The sequence below is a fragment of the Perognathus longimembris genome, chromosome 2 (genome assembly GCF_023159225.1).
Source record: "Perognathus longimembris pacificus isolate PPM17 chromosome 2, ASM2315922v1, whole genome shotgun sequence".
Classification (NCBI taxonomy): Eukaryota; Metazoa; Chordata; class Mammalia; order Rodentia; family Heteromyidae; genus Perognathus; species Perognathus longimembris.
This window is the reverse complement of record NC_063162.1, coordinates 152,410,992-152,428,055: the sequence shown is the minus strand read 5'-3', so window position 1 is coordinate 152,428,055 and position 17,064 is coordinate 152,410,992. Positions and strand designations below refer to the sequence as shown.

Genomic DNA, 17,064 nt, shown 5'->3' with positions numbered 1-17,064 from the left:
TGTCTCTCTTCATCAGGGTCTCTTGGTTCCTCTCTCTCCATCAGGGTCTCTTGGTTCCTCTCTCTCTGTCTTCATCAGGGTCTCTTGGTTCCTCTCTCTCTGTCTTCATCAGGGTCTCTTGGTTCCTCTCTCTCTTCATCAGGGTCTCTTGGTTCCTCTCTCTCTTCATCAGGGTCTCTTGGTTCCTCTCTCTCTGTCTTCATCAGGGTCTCTTGGTTCCTCTCTCTCTCCATCAGGGTCTCTTGGTTCCTGTCTCTCTCCATCAGGGTCTCTTGGTTCTTCTCTCTCTTCATCAGGGTCTCTTGGTTCCTGTCTCTCTTCATTAGGGTCTCTTGGTTCCTCTCTCTCTGTCTTCATCAGGGTCTCTTGGTTCCTCTCTCTCTGTCTTCATCAGGGTCTCTTGGTTCCTCTCTCTGTCTTCATCAGGGTCTCTTGGTTCCTCTCTCTCTGTCTTCATCAGGGTCTCTTGGTTCCTCTCTCTCTCCATCAGGGTCTCTTGGTTCCTGTCTCTCTTCATCAGGGTCTCTTGGTTCCTCTCTCTCTCTTCATCAGGGTCTCTTGGTTCCTCTTTCTCTCTTCATCAGGGTCTCTTGGTTCCTCTCTCTCTTCTCGTGCTTGCACTGGGGCATGAGGTTGTGCTCAGGGCTAGCGCTCCGTGCTTGAGTCCCAGCCCCTCTCCTAGCATTTCGGTAGTGAGTCGGAGACAAGGGTCTCACAGACCTTCCTTCCCAGCTGGCGGAGGATTGCAGTCCTCAGATCTCGGGGTTCCAGGTGTGAGCTTCCAGCGCCCGGTTATGGGTTGTGGGGATGACCGGCGAGTTTTCCCGAGTGGATGCCTGCGGTAGCCGGTGCCCCTGAGTCTGTGGGGAGAGGCTGCCCCTGCGCGGGGGTGAGTCCCGGATCGGGGACGCGCCTGGGCGTGCCACCCCGGCCATCAGCTCTGGCCGAGGGCCGCACCCCGGGGCCTCGGGAGCACCCTATCCCTTAGGCTCTCAGCTCCGGGGCGGGGTGGGGGGGTGGGAGAGGGGCGGGGGCGGGAGGGTGGAGGAAACACAGCTTCCCGGGGGAGCTGAGGCAGGCTGGGCTCCTCCCTGCCCCTTGTGAGATTGAACGCTGTTCTCCTCAACAAGCTCACCTATAAGTTCAACTGACACCCTGCCCGCCGGAGCCCGGGCCCAGGGCTGCGCCGCCACGCACGTTTTCCCGCTGCTCCTGGAGCAGGAGAACGACTGTACACTTACTGCATCTTGTTGAGATGTGCGATTTTATTCTGAGGAAATATAAATTATGTTGTGTATGATAGGAACTTATGAGCCCACATTAGGTCTGACCCATTTGCAGGCTCAAACGTTTTCACAAAATCATGTGAGCTTCAGCTACAAATAAAATGATGTAAATAAAGATCTTGCTATCTAAATTATGGATGTTAAAGACATAAGATGTTTTATACTTTGATTATTTTTATTTCTTATACTCTTTTCTTTTATATTGACCTCTTACCCACATTTTAAATAAATGTACTTTGAACTTGCCTTAGACTCGGGCGCTCCGTTCTCATTCCAGGGTTTGCGTGGCCTGGTGGTTTGTACCAGGCTGGATCACGTTTGAAGCAATCTCAGGGCAAATTATTCTCTAGCAGTGTTCATCCTGAGGAAATCATGTCCAGAAAGCCTCTTCTCTTTCCTTTTATTCTTTCTTTCTCCTGTCTTCCCTCCTTCTCTCCGTCCCTCCCTTCCCTTCTTCCTCTTCTCCCCCTCTTTTCTTTCCTTATTTATTTACTTTCGTTTGCTGGTCCTAGGGTTTACACTCTGCCTGGGTGCTGTCCCTGAGATTTTGTGCGTGAGGCTCGTGCTTTACTACTTGAGCCACAGCTCCACTTGAGGCTTTTTGGTGGTTGATTATAGGTGAGTTTCATGGACTTTCCTGCCTGGACTGACTTCGCCTCGCTCCTCAGATCTCAGCTAGTATTACAGCATGAACCACCAGCTTTCTGGGTGTCTCGACCCGTTTTCCTCCTAACTTGTCAGTAGGTTGGGATCCAGAGGGCCACACACCTTTGGAGCCAGGTTGAACAGAAAAGTCTAGAACTCCCTCTCAAAAATAACCATAGCCCAACTGGTAGAGCAGCAGGCTCTGTCAGGAAAGCTGGGCTGAGTGAACAGGAGGCTCTGAACTCCAGTACCAATGGAGAAGGGAGGAGGGAGAAAGGAAGAGAGAGTGAACAGGAAACTGAATTCTGAAGCTAGAAATGCAGAACTTGCTAGATGCTTCTCACCGGCCATGAAGAAAACTTAGAACTGATAAATGAGTCCAGCAAAGACAGATGTGAAGTCAGCATGTAAGACTCGGTTGTCTGTTTCTTTACAATTAACGAGATGCAAAAACACCTGTGATAACATCAAAGAGAAAATCCTTAGGAAAAGCCGAGGAGGAGAAACACTTGCCTCCGAAGACGGAGGAAGCCAGTGACGGGCTGATGGACGGACCGGCGTTCTGTCCATTGTTACGACGCCAGGGCCACCCGAAGCTCGCCACAGGGGCCAGGCGGTGCCCACTGAGCCCTCAGGACAGGAAGAGCATCCATCCCAAGGCGCACGGAGCCTCGGGATCCTGCGGCCAGACACACGGATGGAGAACCACTTCCTAACTGCCACGCCGTCTGCGGAACTGCGGCGTCGGGGCAGTGGTCGCTGGCATCGGACACGTGGGCACGGCCGGGCCCCGGTGAGAAGCCCGCACCGAGGTGCTGCGCGACGGAGGCGCCGGACCGGGCGTCCTCGAGCCGTGGTGCTGGGAGCTGGGGGTACACATGACGCACGCCGTGGATAGAACGAGGTACACAGGGCTGCGAAGGTGGCCTAGCGGGACAGCGCTTGTCTGGCGTGCAGAAAGCCCTGGGTTCGATTCCCCAGCACCACATATATAGAAAAGGCCAGAGGTGGCGCTGTGGCTCAAGTGGCAGAGTGCTAGCCTTGAGCGGGAAGAAGCCAGGTGAGTCCAAGGCCCAGGACTGGGGGGGGAAAAGCAATGAGATGGAGGAAGACCCCAAGGTCTGGAACCGAGGCTTGCTCACGTGGCGGGGTGTCTGCAGCGTTGCTTCTCGCCACTAGCCAGACCCCACAAGCACAGATGACACCTGGGGAGCCGGGAGACGCGGACGACATTGAGAGCGAATGAAGTGGAGACCCACAAAGAGGGACCGAGCACACGCGGATCGCGCCCAACGAGGGGCTGAATTCCAGAATTCACAGAACACGACTGTGACTTCACAGCAGAGTGGTTCACACGCGTGCTGCTTCCACAGTTTCTCCACCGACGTCGGGAAGAGCTGCTCTGTCACCTTCTGGACAAGCAGAGTCGCGGCGGAAGCGGTGCCCTCCCGGAGCGCGTGGAGAAGCAGCGCGTGGGCAGCCGCGCGGGCAGCAAGGCTGCGCTCTGCGGCCACCGCCACGCGGTGCAGCGCTGGAGGAAGAAGCCGGCCTGGCCTCGGTGGAGCCGGCACTGCCACGTGATCCAGCAGTTCCCTGCCAGGACAGCGTCTCAAAGAACGGCAAGGCAACGAGTCCATGTCCGCTGTAGCCGGAGGCCCAGGCCCCCGGGGTGGGCGGAGCCAGCCTGGGTCAGGCAGTTCCACGTGCCCATCTCCACAGCCGGCCCTGCCCCGCCGGACGCTCCCGTCCCAGCCCGAGGGGCCTGGGTTTACTTGGCTCGGCCACACCCAGCGCGGACAGTCCTGTTCCCAGAGCACTCGAGCAAAGCCATCTTTAGCGCGTGTCACGGGGACAGGAGAAGCCGGTCAAAACCAGGGGGCGCGAGGCCCGTGGGGGGCCTTGGGGGGCTCTGGCGCGTGTCCTCGTATCTAGAAGACCTCGCGTGGGCCAGCCCTGTGCCCGGGAGAGACCAGAGACGGGCTCGTGCTCCCGCGGGCCGCGCCCGGGGCCCGGCGTAACTAGAACGAGGCCTTTCCCGACTCCCTCGCTCCGTCATTACCTGATCACCAAGCTAGGCGAGCGGAGACTGGGGGGGGGGCTGCACACACAGGACTATGAAATTAACAACCCGCTACATCATAACCCAGCCGGGGACACAATCGCAAACCCAGCAGCAGCCGCTGAGGGAAAGAGTCTGCGCCCGGATGTGTACAAGACACTGACTTCCTGGATGGCAGCATCAGATTATTGAAAGGAGAGAGCACATGTGTGAAGACTTGATGGAGAATTCCAGAATGATGTCTTACCAAATAGGGGGCAAAGTAGAAAGTGTGATACTGTACAGAAACCTTGCTAGGTATTCAATATATAAATCTATACATAGCAGGTCTCCTAACAACCCCCACCCCAAAACACGTGCACATGCAGTGGAAGTGCACGTGTGTATACACATGCAACGAGACAGCCATCACGTGGAATTAGTCCAAACATCCATGCTCAGGAGGATGGAACAATCACCACCCCAGAGTAACACAGTAAGAAAGTGGACTGTGGTTAGACACCAGTGTAGATCAGCTTTTGATGCTAATTAATATGAATTTATTTTTAATTGCTTGGCCAAAGCAAATCCATGAGCAATGTGGGCTTTCCGTGGACTGCAGGCAGCCCCACACTGGGTCGCACACGCACGCGCACACTGGGGGCTGCACACACACGCTTCCCTCAGGAAAACATGCACGTTCTGCAAGTGTGCCCTATAGTAAGAAACAAAGTTCCCGCGCTAAGAAACAAAGTTCCCGCGCGTTCCAAGGTAGGAGTGTGGAAAGTGAAGGACGGGGTACAAATTGGTTACAAGGTTGCACGGCCATGGCTCAATGGCAAATGCCTTAGTTGCGAAATTGCTGCATTTAGCAGACTATAAAAATAAGCAACATGGTTGCACTGGGAACCAGTGAAGCAAAAGGAATCCTGCCCCTGTGTGTGTGTGTGTGGTGTGTGTGTGCGCACGCACACACGCGCACGTGTGCAGGGGGCAGGAAAGAGACGGAAAAGATCTCTAGTGACTTCATAATCCCAAACACAGTTTCTTGGCAACTGGAGAAAATTTCAGACCATCCTAGTGGACAGCCTCTGCAGATATGTGGACAGCCATAGGCTGAGCCCCCCCAGGACAGGACAGGCTGGGCCCCCCAGGACAGGACAGGCCGTGCCCCCCAGGACAGGACAGGCTGAGCCCCCCCAGGACAGGACAGGCCGGGCCCCCCCAGGACAGGACAGGCCGTGCCCCCCAGGACAGGACAGGCTGAGCCCCCCAGGACAGGACAGGCTGAGCCCCCCAGGACAGGACAGGCCGAGCCCCCCCAGGACAGGAGAGGCCGAGCCCCCCCAGGACAGGACAGGCCGTGCCCCCCCAGGACAGGACAGGCCGTGCCCCCCCAGGACAGGACAGGCCGTGCCCCCCAGGACAGGACAGGCCGAGCCCGACAGGACAGGACAGGACAGGCTGAGCCCCCCCAGGACAGGCTGAGCCCCCCCAGGACAGGACAGGCTGAGCCCCCCCAGGACAGGACAGGCCGTGCCCCCCAGGACAGGACAGGCCGAGCCCCCCAGGACAGGACAGGTCGGGCCCCCCAGGATAGGTTGTGCCCCCCAGGACAGGCCGGGTCCCCAGGATAGGTTGTGCTCTCCAGGACAGGCCGTGCTCCCCCGGAAAAGCAGTGCCCCCCCCACCCAGGACAGGCCGGGCCCCGGTGGCCCTGTGCCCACATGGAGGGCTCCAACACCTGCCTGCCAGGTTAAACCTGGTGAGCTCCTGCTTTACCTGTCTGCCTTTCTTTCCACTTCGCCCTCCCCTGGAGCGGGGAGCCCACGCGCCCGCCCTCCCGGTCTCTGCGGGGACAGGCACGCCGTCCTTCCTTCCCCAGGCCAGCCCAGCCTGCGGCGTGCAGCGTGGCCTCTGCTGCCCCCTGCTGGCCGCTCCCGGATGCACAGGCTGGAAGGCGGGAGCCGTTTTCATGCCCAGCCCTCCGCCCCCTGAGCAGCTTGCCGGGCTCCGTCCCCCCCACGGCACGGCACACACTGAAGATGTCGGTGCGCAGGTGACGCCGCTGCCCTGCTGGGGGAGGCCCAGGCCTGCGGCGAGGGAGCCTGGAGAAGCCTCCGTCCACAGTGTTCCCTTGGGCGGGAGTGGGGGGGGAGGGAGCTGGGAGACTCTCAGCAGGAAGCCAGGAGGCCCATGAGGTGCTCGCTCTGTACTGGGGACTCCCGGGTAAACAGGGCGCCTGCCGTGACCAGGGCTGGCCACTAGGGGGAGCGCGGAGCGGCGGGCGAGCTGGTGACCCGGGAGGCCGGCCGGGGTCAGGGTGGGCGGACTCCGCGTCTGGGGCCGCGGTTGCGCCGAGAGCCCGGAAAACACCGTTTACGTCCTACTAGATCCGAAGCGGAATGGCGCGTGGCCCGGGCGTGAGTCAGGCGGCGGTGCACCTGCCCGAGTGTCAGACCCTTGACCCTTAACCCCAGGACTGCCCCCCACCCCCCCTCCAGCAATAACACTAACGAAGTGCAATCGCAGACAACGCTCCCGTACGGAATGGCACCTCCAGGAAGGACAATAAACACTGGGAGAGGCAATATTAATAACGAACGATCGTGACAACGGGACGCCCTGACAGTGGCCGGGGTGGGGTGGGGTGGGGCGGGGCTGGCGGGGGTGGGGGGCGGCCTCCTCCCTCCCTCCCAGGGCCAGCTTCACCCGGCTGCCCAGCTTCTACCCGAGGGCCTGCGGCCCGCCTGGCACGGGAGGCGGCCGCCGCAGCACTGTCGGCTGGGGGGGGGTTGGTGGGGGGGGCGAGGCGGGTGGAGTTGGGGTGGCTTTCTCGTCGGGGGTCCGGGTGGGCGGCTGGCTACCCATGGTGAGCAGCCATTTTGGACCCAGCATTTGTGGAAGGGCCCAGGCCGCCCCCTCTCGGCCCTCTGGGAAGCCCCTCGGGGAGTCAGCCCCCCTTCCTCTGCCCCCCCCCTCCTCAGGCCCCCAGCTGCCCCTCAGCAGCTGTTTCACAGTGGAGATGCTCTCTCGCTCTCTCGCTCAAGTGTCAGCATGCCACCGGTTCCACACAAGTGCTCCTGTCCCCTCTCTCCTGGCCCGCCCCTCCCCCGCGGGGCCGCTGCGGGGCGATTAGGGTTACACGTCAGTGAGGAGGAGGAGGAGGGGGAGGAGGGGGAGAGGAGGGGGAGGAGGGGGAGGAGGGGAAGAGGAAAGGGAGGAGGGGGAGGAGGAGGAGGAAGAGGAAGGGGAAGGGGAGGAGGGGGAGGAAAAGCAAGTAGAACAGAACTTCCTCCAGGCCCTCACTGCCCTGTGGGAACACCATGCACACCCGGGAGGACACCCCCCTCCCCCCACCCCTCCCCGCCCCTCCCCGCCCCCACCCCCCCTCCAGGCATTCCGCAGCCGACCTCTGTGGTGTCCACTGCCCCGTCTAGGGCGTCTCCTGTGATGGAGCAGGGGTGCGGGGCAGAGGCGCCGAGGGGCAGGGGGGAGGCCATGAGGGAGAAGCGCGGATCGCGTAGCTGACGGGGCCTTGGTGGAACAGCTTAGACATCGCCAGGAACCACGCAGACACCCGGGCGCGGAAGAGCGAGGGACGGGCGCACTGCCGGCCGAGGGGGCCGGCCAGACCCCCCGCTCCCGGGAGGAGGGAGAAGCAGTGCCGTCTGTGGTCTGGGGTGACCCGTATAACCTAGGAGGTCTCGGAGGCGGGGGCGGGGACGTGCGGCCCGGGGCGTGTCAGCTCCGGGCGGGGGGCGTGGGGGGGGAGGGCGCCCCGCAGGGAGCGATCGAGCTCGGTTCCCAGCCCCGGCGCCCGACGGCCGGGCGGCGGCGGAGAAGCAGGAAAAGAGCAATCGAGTGGTAAAATAATGTTTTATTCCATGGATGAACAAACACCGCCATGCCACACCCCCCGCGCCCCTCGGGCCCCCGCCAGGCCCCGGGGCACGGCCGGAGCCCCATCCACGCGGGGACGCGCCGTCGGTTCGGATCCCAACACGGGGATCTCCCGGCGGGCCACGCTAGGACCCAGAGCCAACGCTCGAGCGGACGGGACCGGAGCCCCCAGCACTAAGAGGAACCGGCAGCCGTGGGTATATCCACAGCAGCCCCGGGGGGGCGGCAGGGCCGCGGGCGGGGCGCAGGGAGCCATCGGGGCGCGGCGGGAGGGGGGCCCCCCCCCCCACGCATTCTGTCTTTATGTACAGCAAAATGAAGGTCCGCGGGGAACGGCGGCGGGACCGCGGTCAGCGTGTATCTTACAAGGTGACGGGGGTGCACCCCGTCCCCAGCGGGTCCCACACATCCCTTCCACCCCCACCACCCCCCCCCCCCAGGCCCCGGGCTGAACCCTCAGACCTGGAGGGTGCAACCCGCGCTTCGCCTCCTCCTGATTCCCACACGGGTGGCGGCATCGGGAGAAGCCAGACGGCACCTGCGACGGGAAGCCCCGACGGCGGCCGCCCCCAGGGCCCGGGGGTGGGGTGGGGGGGTGGGGGTGGGGGGGTGACAGCGGTGGAGGGGAGGCCCCCGGCGGGTGGGTTTCTCCTCCTCCACCCTGGGTGTTTCCTTTTGGTGGCTGCGATGTCTGCGGAGTGACACCGCCGCCCAGAAGGTTCTGGGCTCTTCTTCCGATCGCTTTCTTGATCCCAGGAAGCGCAAAGCGGGAGGCGGGACAAAGCCATGAGAGAAAAACAGAGGAGGAGGAGGGGGAGGAGGAGGAGAGCAGCGGAGGGGAAGAGCACAGCCCGGCGGCGTCAGGTTAAAACCATAGAAAAATACCGATTCTTTCTATACGGTTAACCACGAGCATAGCTACAGCAGTACTGTACGGGGGCGGTGGGGGGGGGGGCGGTGTCTGTTTTCTGGGTGCAGGTGTGGGGCGCACCCTCCTAACTATGGAAAGAAGCGGGGTGTCCGTGCACGCATCCTGTGCCGTGTGGTTTCGAGGCCCCCCCGGCGGGTGGCGGGTGGGATGTCAGACTCCAGGGTGGCGGGGGGGGGGGGTGGGGGGGGCAGGGCGCGTGGGCGGCGTGGACGGTGCTCACGGATGCCCAGTGAAAGCCCGGGTTTCAGGGCTGCGTTCCTCGGGCCCCGGCTGGGCCTTCGCGGCCATCCGTCTTTCGCCTCGTCGTCCCTCGGGGGGCCGGATGGGGGGGGGGGCGTGTGCCAGTCTCTGGGGGCCGGGAGGAGGCGCAGTTGCTGGGGTGGGTGTTCTGGGCTGCGTGGTGGCCGGCCTCCTGGTGGTGGGGGGTAGGAGGGAGAAGGGCGGGTCCCGCACCCGTCGCCCCGGGGCTGGAGCCGCGCAGGTCCCCTCCCCCTCCCCCCCCACCCCGGCGGGGAGAGGCCCCCGCGGCCCGTGGTGGCGGGAGGGGCGCGTCTGCCTAGTCCTCCTCCTCCTCCTCTTTCGCGGCGGCGGCGGGCAGCTTGTCCTGCACGCTGAAGCACTCCACGAAGAAGTTGACGACGGCGCGGTGCAGGTGCTGCTGGAGGGCAGTGCTGTGGAAGTAGTGGCCCTCGTCGGGGTAGATCTGCGGGGCAGGCGGGGGGGGGGGCGGTGAGCCCTTGTGGAGAGACCGGGCGGGGACTCGGGGCTTTCCGGCGAGGCTGCGGGCCTCTGGGCGGCACCGCCAGTGCCCGGCCCCCCTCAGCCCTGCACTGACGGCTTGTGGGGGGGGGGGGGGCTCTGCCCGCAGGCCCAGACAGGAGGAGCCCTTGCCCCGCAGTGTGGCTGGGAGGGGCGGGCGGGCCGGTCTCATTGCCTGCTTGTGGGGTCAGGGGTCAGCATCGTCAGAGAGCCTGGCTCACTCTGCCGCACCTCCACGTGCAAGGCCGGGGACCCCGGAGGGCCGGCTCATCGGCCCGCGGGCTCTGTTGGCCGAGGGCTGGGGGTGCGAGTCTCCGCTCGGTGCAACGACCCGGCCCGCCCTCTGGGGGGCGCCGTGCCGGTCCTGGTCAAGCCTCTCCCGGAAGCCCCGTCCTGCCCACGCCCTGCATTTGGAATCTTGTCTTTCCCTGGTGTCTCGGAGGGCGGCATCCGGCTCTATTCTACCCGTGGTGTCCCTGGCGGGGGGGGGGGGGGTGGGGGCGGCCATGCGGGGTGTCAGCGGACCTGGGGCGTGCTGACCACCACTCAGGCCTTTTGTGTAACGGAGCCGCCTTGCTCCCGGTGCACGCCGTACCTGCAGGCTGTAATTGGCCTTCCCCTTGATGAGCTGCGTAATGAGCTCGGCGGTGTGCTGGAAATGGATTTTTTCTGTAAAAACAAAGCAGGTAGGTGTTTGTGCAAACAAGAGACACCCTCCCCCTCCCCCCCCCCCCCGGGCCGGGGCCTCACCGTCGGCGGTGGCGTGAATGAGCAGGAACTGCTGCTCCTCCAGCGCGGACACGCGGTGGGCCACCTTGGTCATCTGCGCGGTGGGTGCGAGGGGCCGCGGTGAGTGGAGATGGGGAGCTGGTGTCGCGGGAGCACCTGGCCCCCCCGCCCGGCCCCGTGGGTGACGCCCCGCCCGGCGAGGGACACCCTCCCCCGCAGCTCTCCTCCCCGAGGTCGGCCGGCCCCCGGGGCAGCGGCGGGCGGCGGCTCTGCGGGCCCGGCGGGGGCCCCCTCCCTCCCTCCGGTGGCCCTGGCCCCGAGGCCGTGCCAGTGGGGTGGGGAGGGACGGCGTGGCCCCGCGGCCCCGCCCCGCGCACCTCGTAGGCCCTGTTGTCGAGTCCGTGGAGGCCCAGGTACCGCTCGGAGAACGCCGAGGCTGCACGGAAGCAGAGGGTAGGTCTCAGTGCCTGTCCTCGGGGGCCTCGGGTGCAGGGCCCGGGCCCTGGGGGGGCGGGGGTGGGGGGCCGGGGGTCACTCTACCACTACAGCAACACGGGGGCCACGCAGACCCGATCCGTGAGCGTCCCGGCTGGACAGGCCGCGTACAACACGCAGCAAGAAGAACCATTCCCATTGGATCTGCGTGGCGTATTAGTGTGTGTGTGTGTGTGTGTGTGTGTGTTGGCACTGGGGTTTGCACTCGGGGCCCCTTGCTCTGGCTGCGCTGCTTCGCTCACGCCTGGTGCTCTACCCTTGAGTCCTCCCTCTACTTCCAGCTTTAGCAGGTTAGTTGGAGGGAGATTCTTTTGGATTTTCCAGCCCGGGCTGGCTTTGAACCTCAATCCTCAAACCTCAGCCTCCTGAGCACCTAGAATTACAGGAGTGAGCCCTGGGCACCTGGCTGGAGAGTCACTCTTAGCCAAAGGTTGACCCGGGAGTGGTCTGACAGAGTCACACGTGGACATCGGGGCCAGACAGGGCATCCGTGAGGACAAGCCGTGGCGAGAACGCGGGGCCCTGCGTCACCGCGTGGAAGCCACGGGAAGAGCCGGACGCCCGCGGGCTCTGCGGACCCCACGGCGCCCCTCTGCTCAGCGGGGGGGGGGGTCCACAGCACGGGGGGGGGGCCCTGCCACCCTGCCCTGACACACCCTCGCAGAGCACAGGAGAGACCTGTCTGCACAAAAGTCCCAGACACCCCAAATGGGGCCAGGTGACCAGAAGGAGGAGGCAGCCAGCGCAACCACCCCAAGTAGCGTGGTTGTCTCCTGGGGTTCCCACAGGGGCTGCTTCCCGCCCCTGAGCGGCCCTCGCCCCTGGTCCCCACGGCCAGGGACCCCGACGACCCGCCCCCAGCCCTGGCACTTGGGGGGAGGAGGGGGGAGCTTGCTTTGACCCCTGTTGAGTTATCACCGCGCAGCAGCGAAGTCTCTGCAACCCAGCCCCTCTCCCCGGACGGGCCACGGCGGGGGGCGGGCGGGGCTTCCGAACCCCACTCCTGCCAGCCGGGCCCCCATCTCTGCTGGCCTTGTAAGTTGACAACATGACTTGCAGAAAATAGCATTTTCACCCAAGACCAAGGGCCTTTCCTTCCCCGGGGGTCTATGTTGGGGGGGGTGCCTCGTGGGGGGGGGGCTGCTGCGGGTCCCCCCAGGGCCTTTACCGTAGAGCTGGAAGTCTGTTATGGGAGAGACGGCCGCGCCGCAGGTGAACAGCTGGGCCTGGTTTTCCCCCTTGGCCGGGAGGATGTAGGTGCTCAGGTAGCCGCCGTAATCCTGGGACACCACCGGGGAGAAAGAAGACAGGCGGGGAGGCTGCCGGCCGCCCCGGGCCGCAAGACCCGCCTCGGACACGCCGGTGAGGGGTGCGCACGCACGCACGCCCGCTCACACGCACGCACGCTCACGCACACAGGTTCACCCGGTATGAGCGACGCAGACAGAACCCGCGGCAGGGCGGCGAGCGGCCCCTGGGGCTCCGGCCGCGTACGCGCGGTGGAGCGAGCCCTCGCGGCCTCCCGGCCGGCACTGCGGCCACGCCGGGGCTGGGCCCCCCCCCCCCCCGAAGCTGCCTGGGGCGGAAGAGCCGGGGCGACGGCACCCAGGGCCCTGGATGGGTCCATTCCCATGGGAGGCAGCAATGGACTCAGAGAACCAGGGGGCGGGTGTGTGTGTGTGTGTGTGTGCGCGCGCGCATGTGCGTGTGTGTGCAGGTCCGTGACGGTGTGTGTACAGATGTGTGTGTGTGCAGGTCCGTGACGGTGTGTGTACAGGTGTGTGTGTGCAGGTCCGTGATGGTGTGTGTACAGGTGTGTGTGTGTGTGCAGGTCTGTGACGGTGTGTGTACAGGTGTGTGTGTGCAGGTCCGTGATGGTGTGTGTACAGGTGTGTGTGTGCAGGTCCGTGACGGTGTGTGTGTGTTGGAAACAGAGGTGCCCGAGGGCGAGGGGGAGGGCATGTGCTCTGGATGGGCGTCTGTGGGGACTGAGGTCGGCCCCGCCCCTCGCTCTGCCCGCCAGGCTGCTGGGCCGTGCGTCTGAGATGATGATGGCGGCGATGATGATGGCGGCGTGGCCCCAGGCCCAGGCCCCGTGCGGTGCGGGAGCGCTCTCCTCTGGGGGAGCGGGCCACCGTTCCCCCCCCCCCCCCCCCGTGTGCCTCCCTTTGCAGGTGAGCAGGGGGCGTGGCCACGGGGGAGGGGCGGCCGGGCTTCCACAGCCCCAGGTGTGGGAGGGAAGGCTGGGGGCTCCCGTCTAAGCCGTCCACTGAGGGGCCGGGGGCTTGGGCGGCCGGCGCTCGAGGCCCTCGGGGAGCTCGCTGCCCCGCCCGGAGCCTGCCGGCCGCCCTGCCGACCCCGCCCGGACCCCACGCGGCCGCTCCTCCGGCGTCACCTGCCCGCCTGCTTCCTAGGAGCAGGGGCCGTGACCAGTGGAGGTGCTGGGGGCTGCTCCCCCCCCCCCCCCCCATGTCCCAGCGTGCCACCGGGAACAGAGCTCTGGTCAGTGAGTGCTCCCGGGCAATCCAACGAGGGTCCTCTAGGTGTCGGCCAGTGGCACGTAAGCCTCCGTTCCCGGCGACCCATTCTTCAACCAGTCACCACCCCTCCCCGGGGGCCCCTCCCGGGGGACCCCGTGACTCGGGTGGAGCTCGGAGGCCCCACAGCTCCGCCCACCCAAGGGTGCCCACGGGGGACAGCTGGGCTCACCTTCCCAAACACAGCCACCGCGTCTTGTCGATGTACGTCTCCTTCAGCATGGTCCTGCAAGGTCGGGGGGGGGGGCGGGGAGAGGGTTCAGGGCTCCCGCGGATGTGGTTTGCGTGCAAGGTTGCGGGGGGGGGGGGCAGCAGGGTCCAGGGCACCCGTGGATGTGGTTTGGACCCCACAAACCGCAGCTCTGCCGGCAGCACTGCGGGCATGCTGTCTCTTTAAGTGATCATCGATCCTGGGACTCTAATACGGCTGCTAATTAATTGTTTTTGCTTATTCGGCCCGCAGCAGGTCCACATAAGAAACTCAACAACCTTTGCCGCGCTCACCCCGCCGCGGGAGGAGCCGCAGGCCTCCACCCCCGAGCTCCCCGCCGCGTCGGTGCCGTGGGAGCGGCCGGCCTGCCGTCCAGGCTGCCGAGCACGGCGGGGGTCCTGCCCGGAGCGGACCTGCTGCCCCGCGCAGGCTCCCAGGCAACGGGCTGCTTCCCGCCTCTGTGTCCACCGTGGCCCGGGCACCCTGCATGCCGGCCCCCCCTGAGGTTCCAGCTCTCGCTCCACCCCTGGGTTGTGGGGTTCCGGTGTTCTGCCACCGGGTGAGCTCCCTTTTATCAACGCGTCCCTTCTGGACGGAAAGGGCGTGGCGCTCCAGGCCCTGGAGTGCCGACCTCCCGGGGACCCAGGCTCAGGACAGGGCAGCCTTGTCGCCAGGGAGGTGCCCCGTGACTCTCCACGGAGCGATGTGACCTCCTGGGCCCCCCCCCCCCGCCACCAGATCCCACCCAGCGAGTCTCTGTGGGTCTGGCTGGGCTGTGCCTTTGATCACCCTTGCCACGGTCACATTCCGTGGACTCCTATCTGGAGAGTTCCTGCTCTGCCTGCCAGGGTGGCCACCGGCCATTTCCTCTCCCTGGGCTTTCTGGGCCGGGCCCTTCCCTTCGGTAGTGCCCTGTCCACGCCAGGTCCTCTCCCGTCGGGAGGACTGCTCCTGTCTGCCGCTCACGGGCAGGGGAGCCGGAAGCTGCACGAGGAAAGGGTCAGGCGGAGGAAGACGGGGGAGGGTGTGTGTGGGGGGGCCGTGGCCCCCTGGAAATCAGCGTGACAACGTGGCTGCGACCTTTAACCTCCTGGTGACCCCGTCTCAGTAGTGAGACCATAGGGCCGGCTCCTGAGGAGGGCCAGCTGGGGCCCGGCTGTCGCCTGGCACACAGCCTTCAAGTTCCTCGGCTTTTCCAGGGCCACGGCGGTAAGGGGGTTCGAGCGCCTGCTCCCAGCCCTGGCTCTACCTGTCCTCGGTGGCACAGGGGCGGTCCGGACCAAGAAGCAGAGGAGGGGTGGGAGGAAAACAGGCAGCACTGGCATGGGGTGGGCCTTTCCCCCTGTGGTCGGATGTGCCCACGCCCCCTCGCTCGGCAGTGAGGGTGATCCCGGCCCTGTGCCCACGCACGGACCCTCTCTGTCCTTCCTGCGTCTCCCCGCACGGCCTCCAGTGGGTCCCGCTCCTCCAGGCCGCCTCCCCCCAGCCCCCGCCCCGGCTCCGCCCCGCCCGCCCCGGCCCCGCCCCCTCCCCGGCCCCGCCCCAGCCAGGCCCGCCCTGGCCCCGCCCAGGCTCCGCCCCCCAGCCCCGGCCCCGCCCCGGCCCCCCCCCCGCCGCTGCTCCGGCCCCGCCCCGGCCCCGCCCCCCTCCCCGGCCCCGCCCCGGCCAGGCCCGCCCCGGCTCCGCCCCCCAGCCCAGGCCCCGCCCCGGCCAGGCCCGCCCTGGCCCCGCCCCGGCCCCCCGCTCCGGCCGCTGCTCCGGCCCCGCCCCGGCCCCGCCCCTGCCCCGCCCCGGCCGCTCCGCTCACCGCACGGCCTCCAGCTGGTCCCCCTCCTCCAGGCCGCCCCCCTCCCCCCCGCCCCCCAGCCCCGCCCCGGCCCCGCCCCGCCCCGGTCCCCGCTCCGGGCCCCCGCCCCGGCCGCTCCGCCCCGCTCACCGCATGGCCTCCAGCTGGTCCCGCTCCTCCAGGGCCCCGCCCCCGCCCCGGCCCCGCCCCGGCCCCCGCCCCGCCCCCGCCCCGGCCCCGCCCCCCGCCCCCACCCCGCCCCACCCCGGCCCCGCCCCCGCTCCGGCCCCACCCCCTGCCCCGCCCCGGCCGCGCCGCTCCGCCCCGCTCACCGCACGGCCTCCAGCTGGTCCCGCTCCTCCAGGGCCCCGCCCCCCGCCCCGCCCCAGCCCCGCCCCACCCCGGCCCCGCCCCCGCCCCAGCCCCGCCCCACCCAGGCCCCGCCCCCGCTCCGGCCCCGCCCCCTGCCCCGCCCCGGCCGCGCCGCTCCGCCCCGCTCACCGCACGGCCTCCAGCTGGTCCCGCTCCTCCAGGGCGCCCAGCCGCCGCCTCACTTCGTGCAGGAGCTTGGTCCCCTGGAAGCCGCTGCCCCGGCCGTCGCACTTCACCACCACCGCGCCGTGGCTGCTCACCAGCGCCGTTTCCCAGCTCACCTGGAACCGCTCGGCCACGCTCTGGCTCCCCGGGGTGCCGTCCCTGGGGAGGCCGGGCGGGGCTCAGCGGGCCGCGGGGGCTGCAGCCGCTCCGCCGGGGCCCCCCTCCCCCCCCCCCCCCCCCCCGCCACAGCCCAGGGCGATCGGGCGGGCGGGCGGGCGTTACCCACGCGGCCCTCGGGCCATGAGGCGCCAGGGCGCACGGAGCCCACCGAGCCCCGGCCCCGCGCTGGGCGCCGCCCGGACGGTCGCCGCAGACCTTCCTTCAGCGGAGGAAACGAGGGGCGATCCCGCCACAGGCCGCCCGGGGCACCTACGTCGCCGTCCTCATCACAGCCCCGGGGGGCCGGCGCGGGGCCTGCCGGGCCCCTCGGGCTGACCGGCCCCCGGCCCCTGCTCCCTGGCCACGGAACGCAGCGTCCCGCCGGCTCCTAGAACCGTCGGCGGTGTGCAAACGCTACAGCGCGGGAAAAGAACCTCGGGTCGGGGAAGCCGAGGAAGCAGATAAAACGGGGCCCACTGCTGGAGCCGCTCACCGGTCCTCCCCCCCCCCCTCCTTCCAGCAAGGACGCGGGAAGTGTCCCGAGGGCTGGCGGGGGAGGCCGCTATGGGGGTTGAGGCTTTTCCAGCCACATTCAATTCCCCTTGTAATAATAGCACCTGCGCAGCGCCGGGCCGGGCTAGCTGTAAGTGAACTTGGAGGAGAAATCCCCAATGAGGGCCTCGTGTGTGTGCAACCGCGTGCCATTAATGTATATATTTATAAATAGATATAAGTATTAATACGTATATAACGATCAATGCCATTATAACAGAATATCTCGTGGGGAATGCACAGCTGAAAGATGCTCCTTTCACCACGCCCTTCCGCTTGGAACGGTCCTTCATGAGAGCTCCCCCCCCCCTCCTACGGAAGGGCCCCTCCGACCTTCCCCCAGCCCCAATTAGACGGGCTGGCCCGTCTCTTCAGGGGTCAGCCCACTTCCATGTCGTGTGTGTGTGTGTGTGTGTGTGTGTGTGTGTGTGTGCGCTCCCACTTGCTCATTTTGCCTTCACCTCACGGAGCCTGTGTTCTCATTGCTCAAGTCTTG

General features: G+C 66.3%; 2 protein-coding genes across 2 annotated transcripts in view; one reads left to right on the top strand and one right to left on the bottom strand.

The window, feature by feature from the left end:
- Positions 1–1,524, top strand: part of Paxip1 (PAX interacting protein 1) — a 39,484-nt gene extending 37,960 nt beyond the window's left edge. The window contains exon 21 of the mRNA XM_048340521.1: positions 1,136–1,524. Coding sequence (XP_048196478.1) covers positions 1,136–1,151 — 16 coding nt within the window. The 3' untranslated portion in view covers positions 1,152–1,524. The remainder of the gene's footprint in view (positions 1–1,135) is intronic.
- A 7,834-nt stretch (positions 1,525–9,358) lies between these two features.
- Dpp6 (dipeptidyl peptidase like 6) overlaps positions 9,359–17,064 on the bottom strand; it is a 318,595-nt gene continuing 310,889 nt past the window's right edge. The window contains 8 exon segments of the mRNA XM_048340519.1: positions 9,359–9,506; positions 10,158–10,231; positions 10,313–10,385; positions 10,669–10,727; positions 11,955–12,066; positions 13,496–13,512; positions 13,515–13,549; positions 15,822–16,016. Of these exon segments, the coding sequence (XP_048196476.1) occupies positions 9,360–9,506; positions 10,158–10,231; positions 10,313–10,385; positions 10,669–10,727; positions 11,955–12,066; positions 13,496–13,512; positions 13,515–13,549; positions 15,822–16,016 (712 nt within the window). The 3' untranslated portion in view covers position 9,359.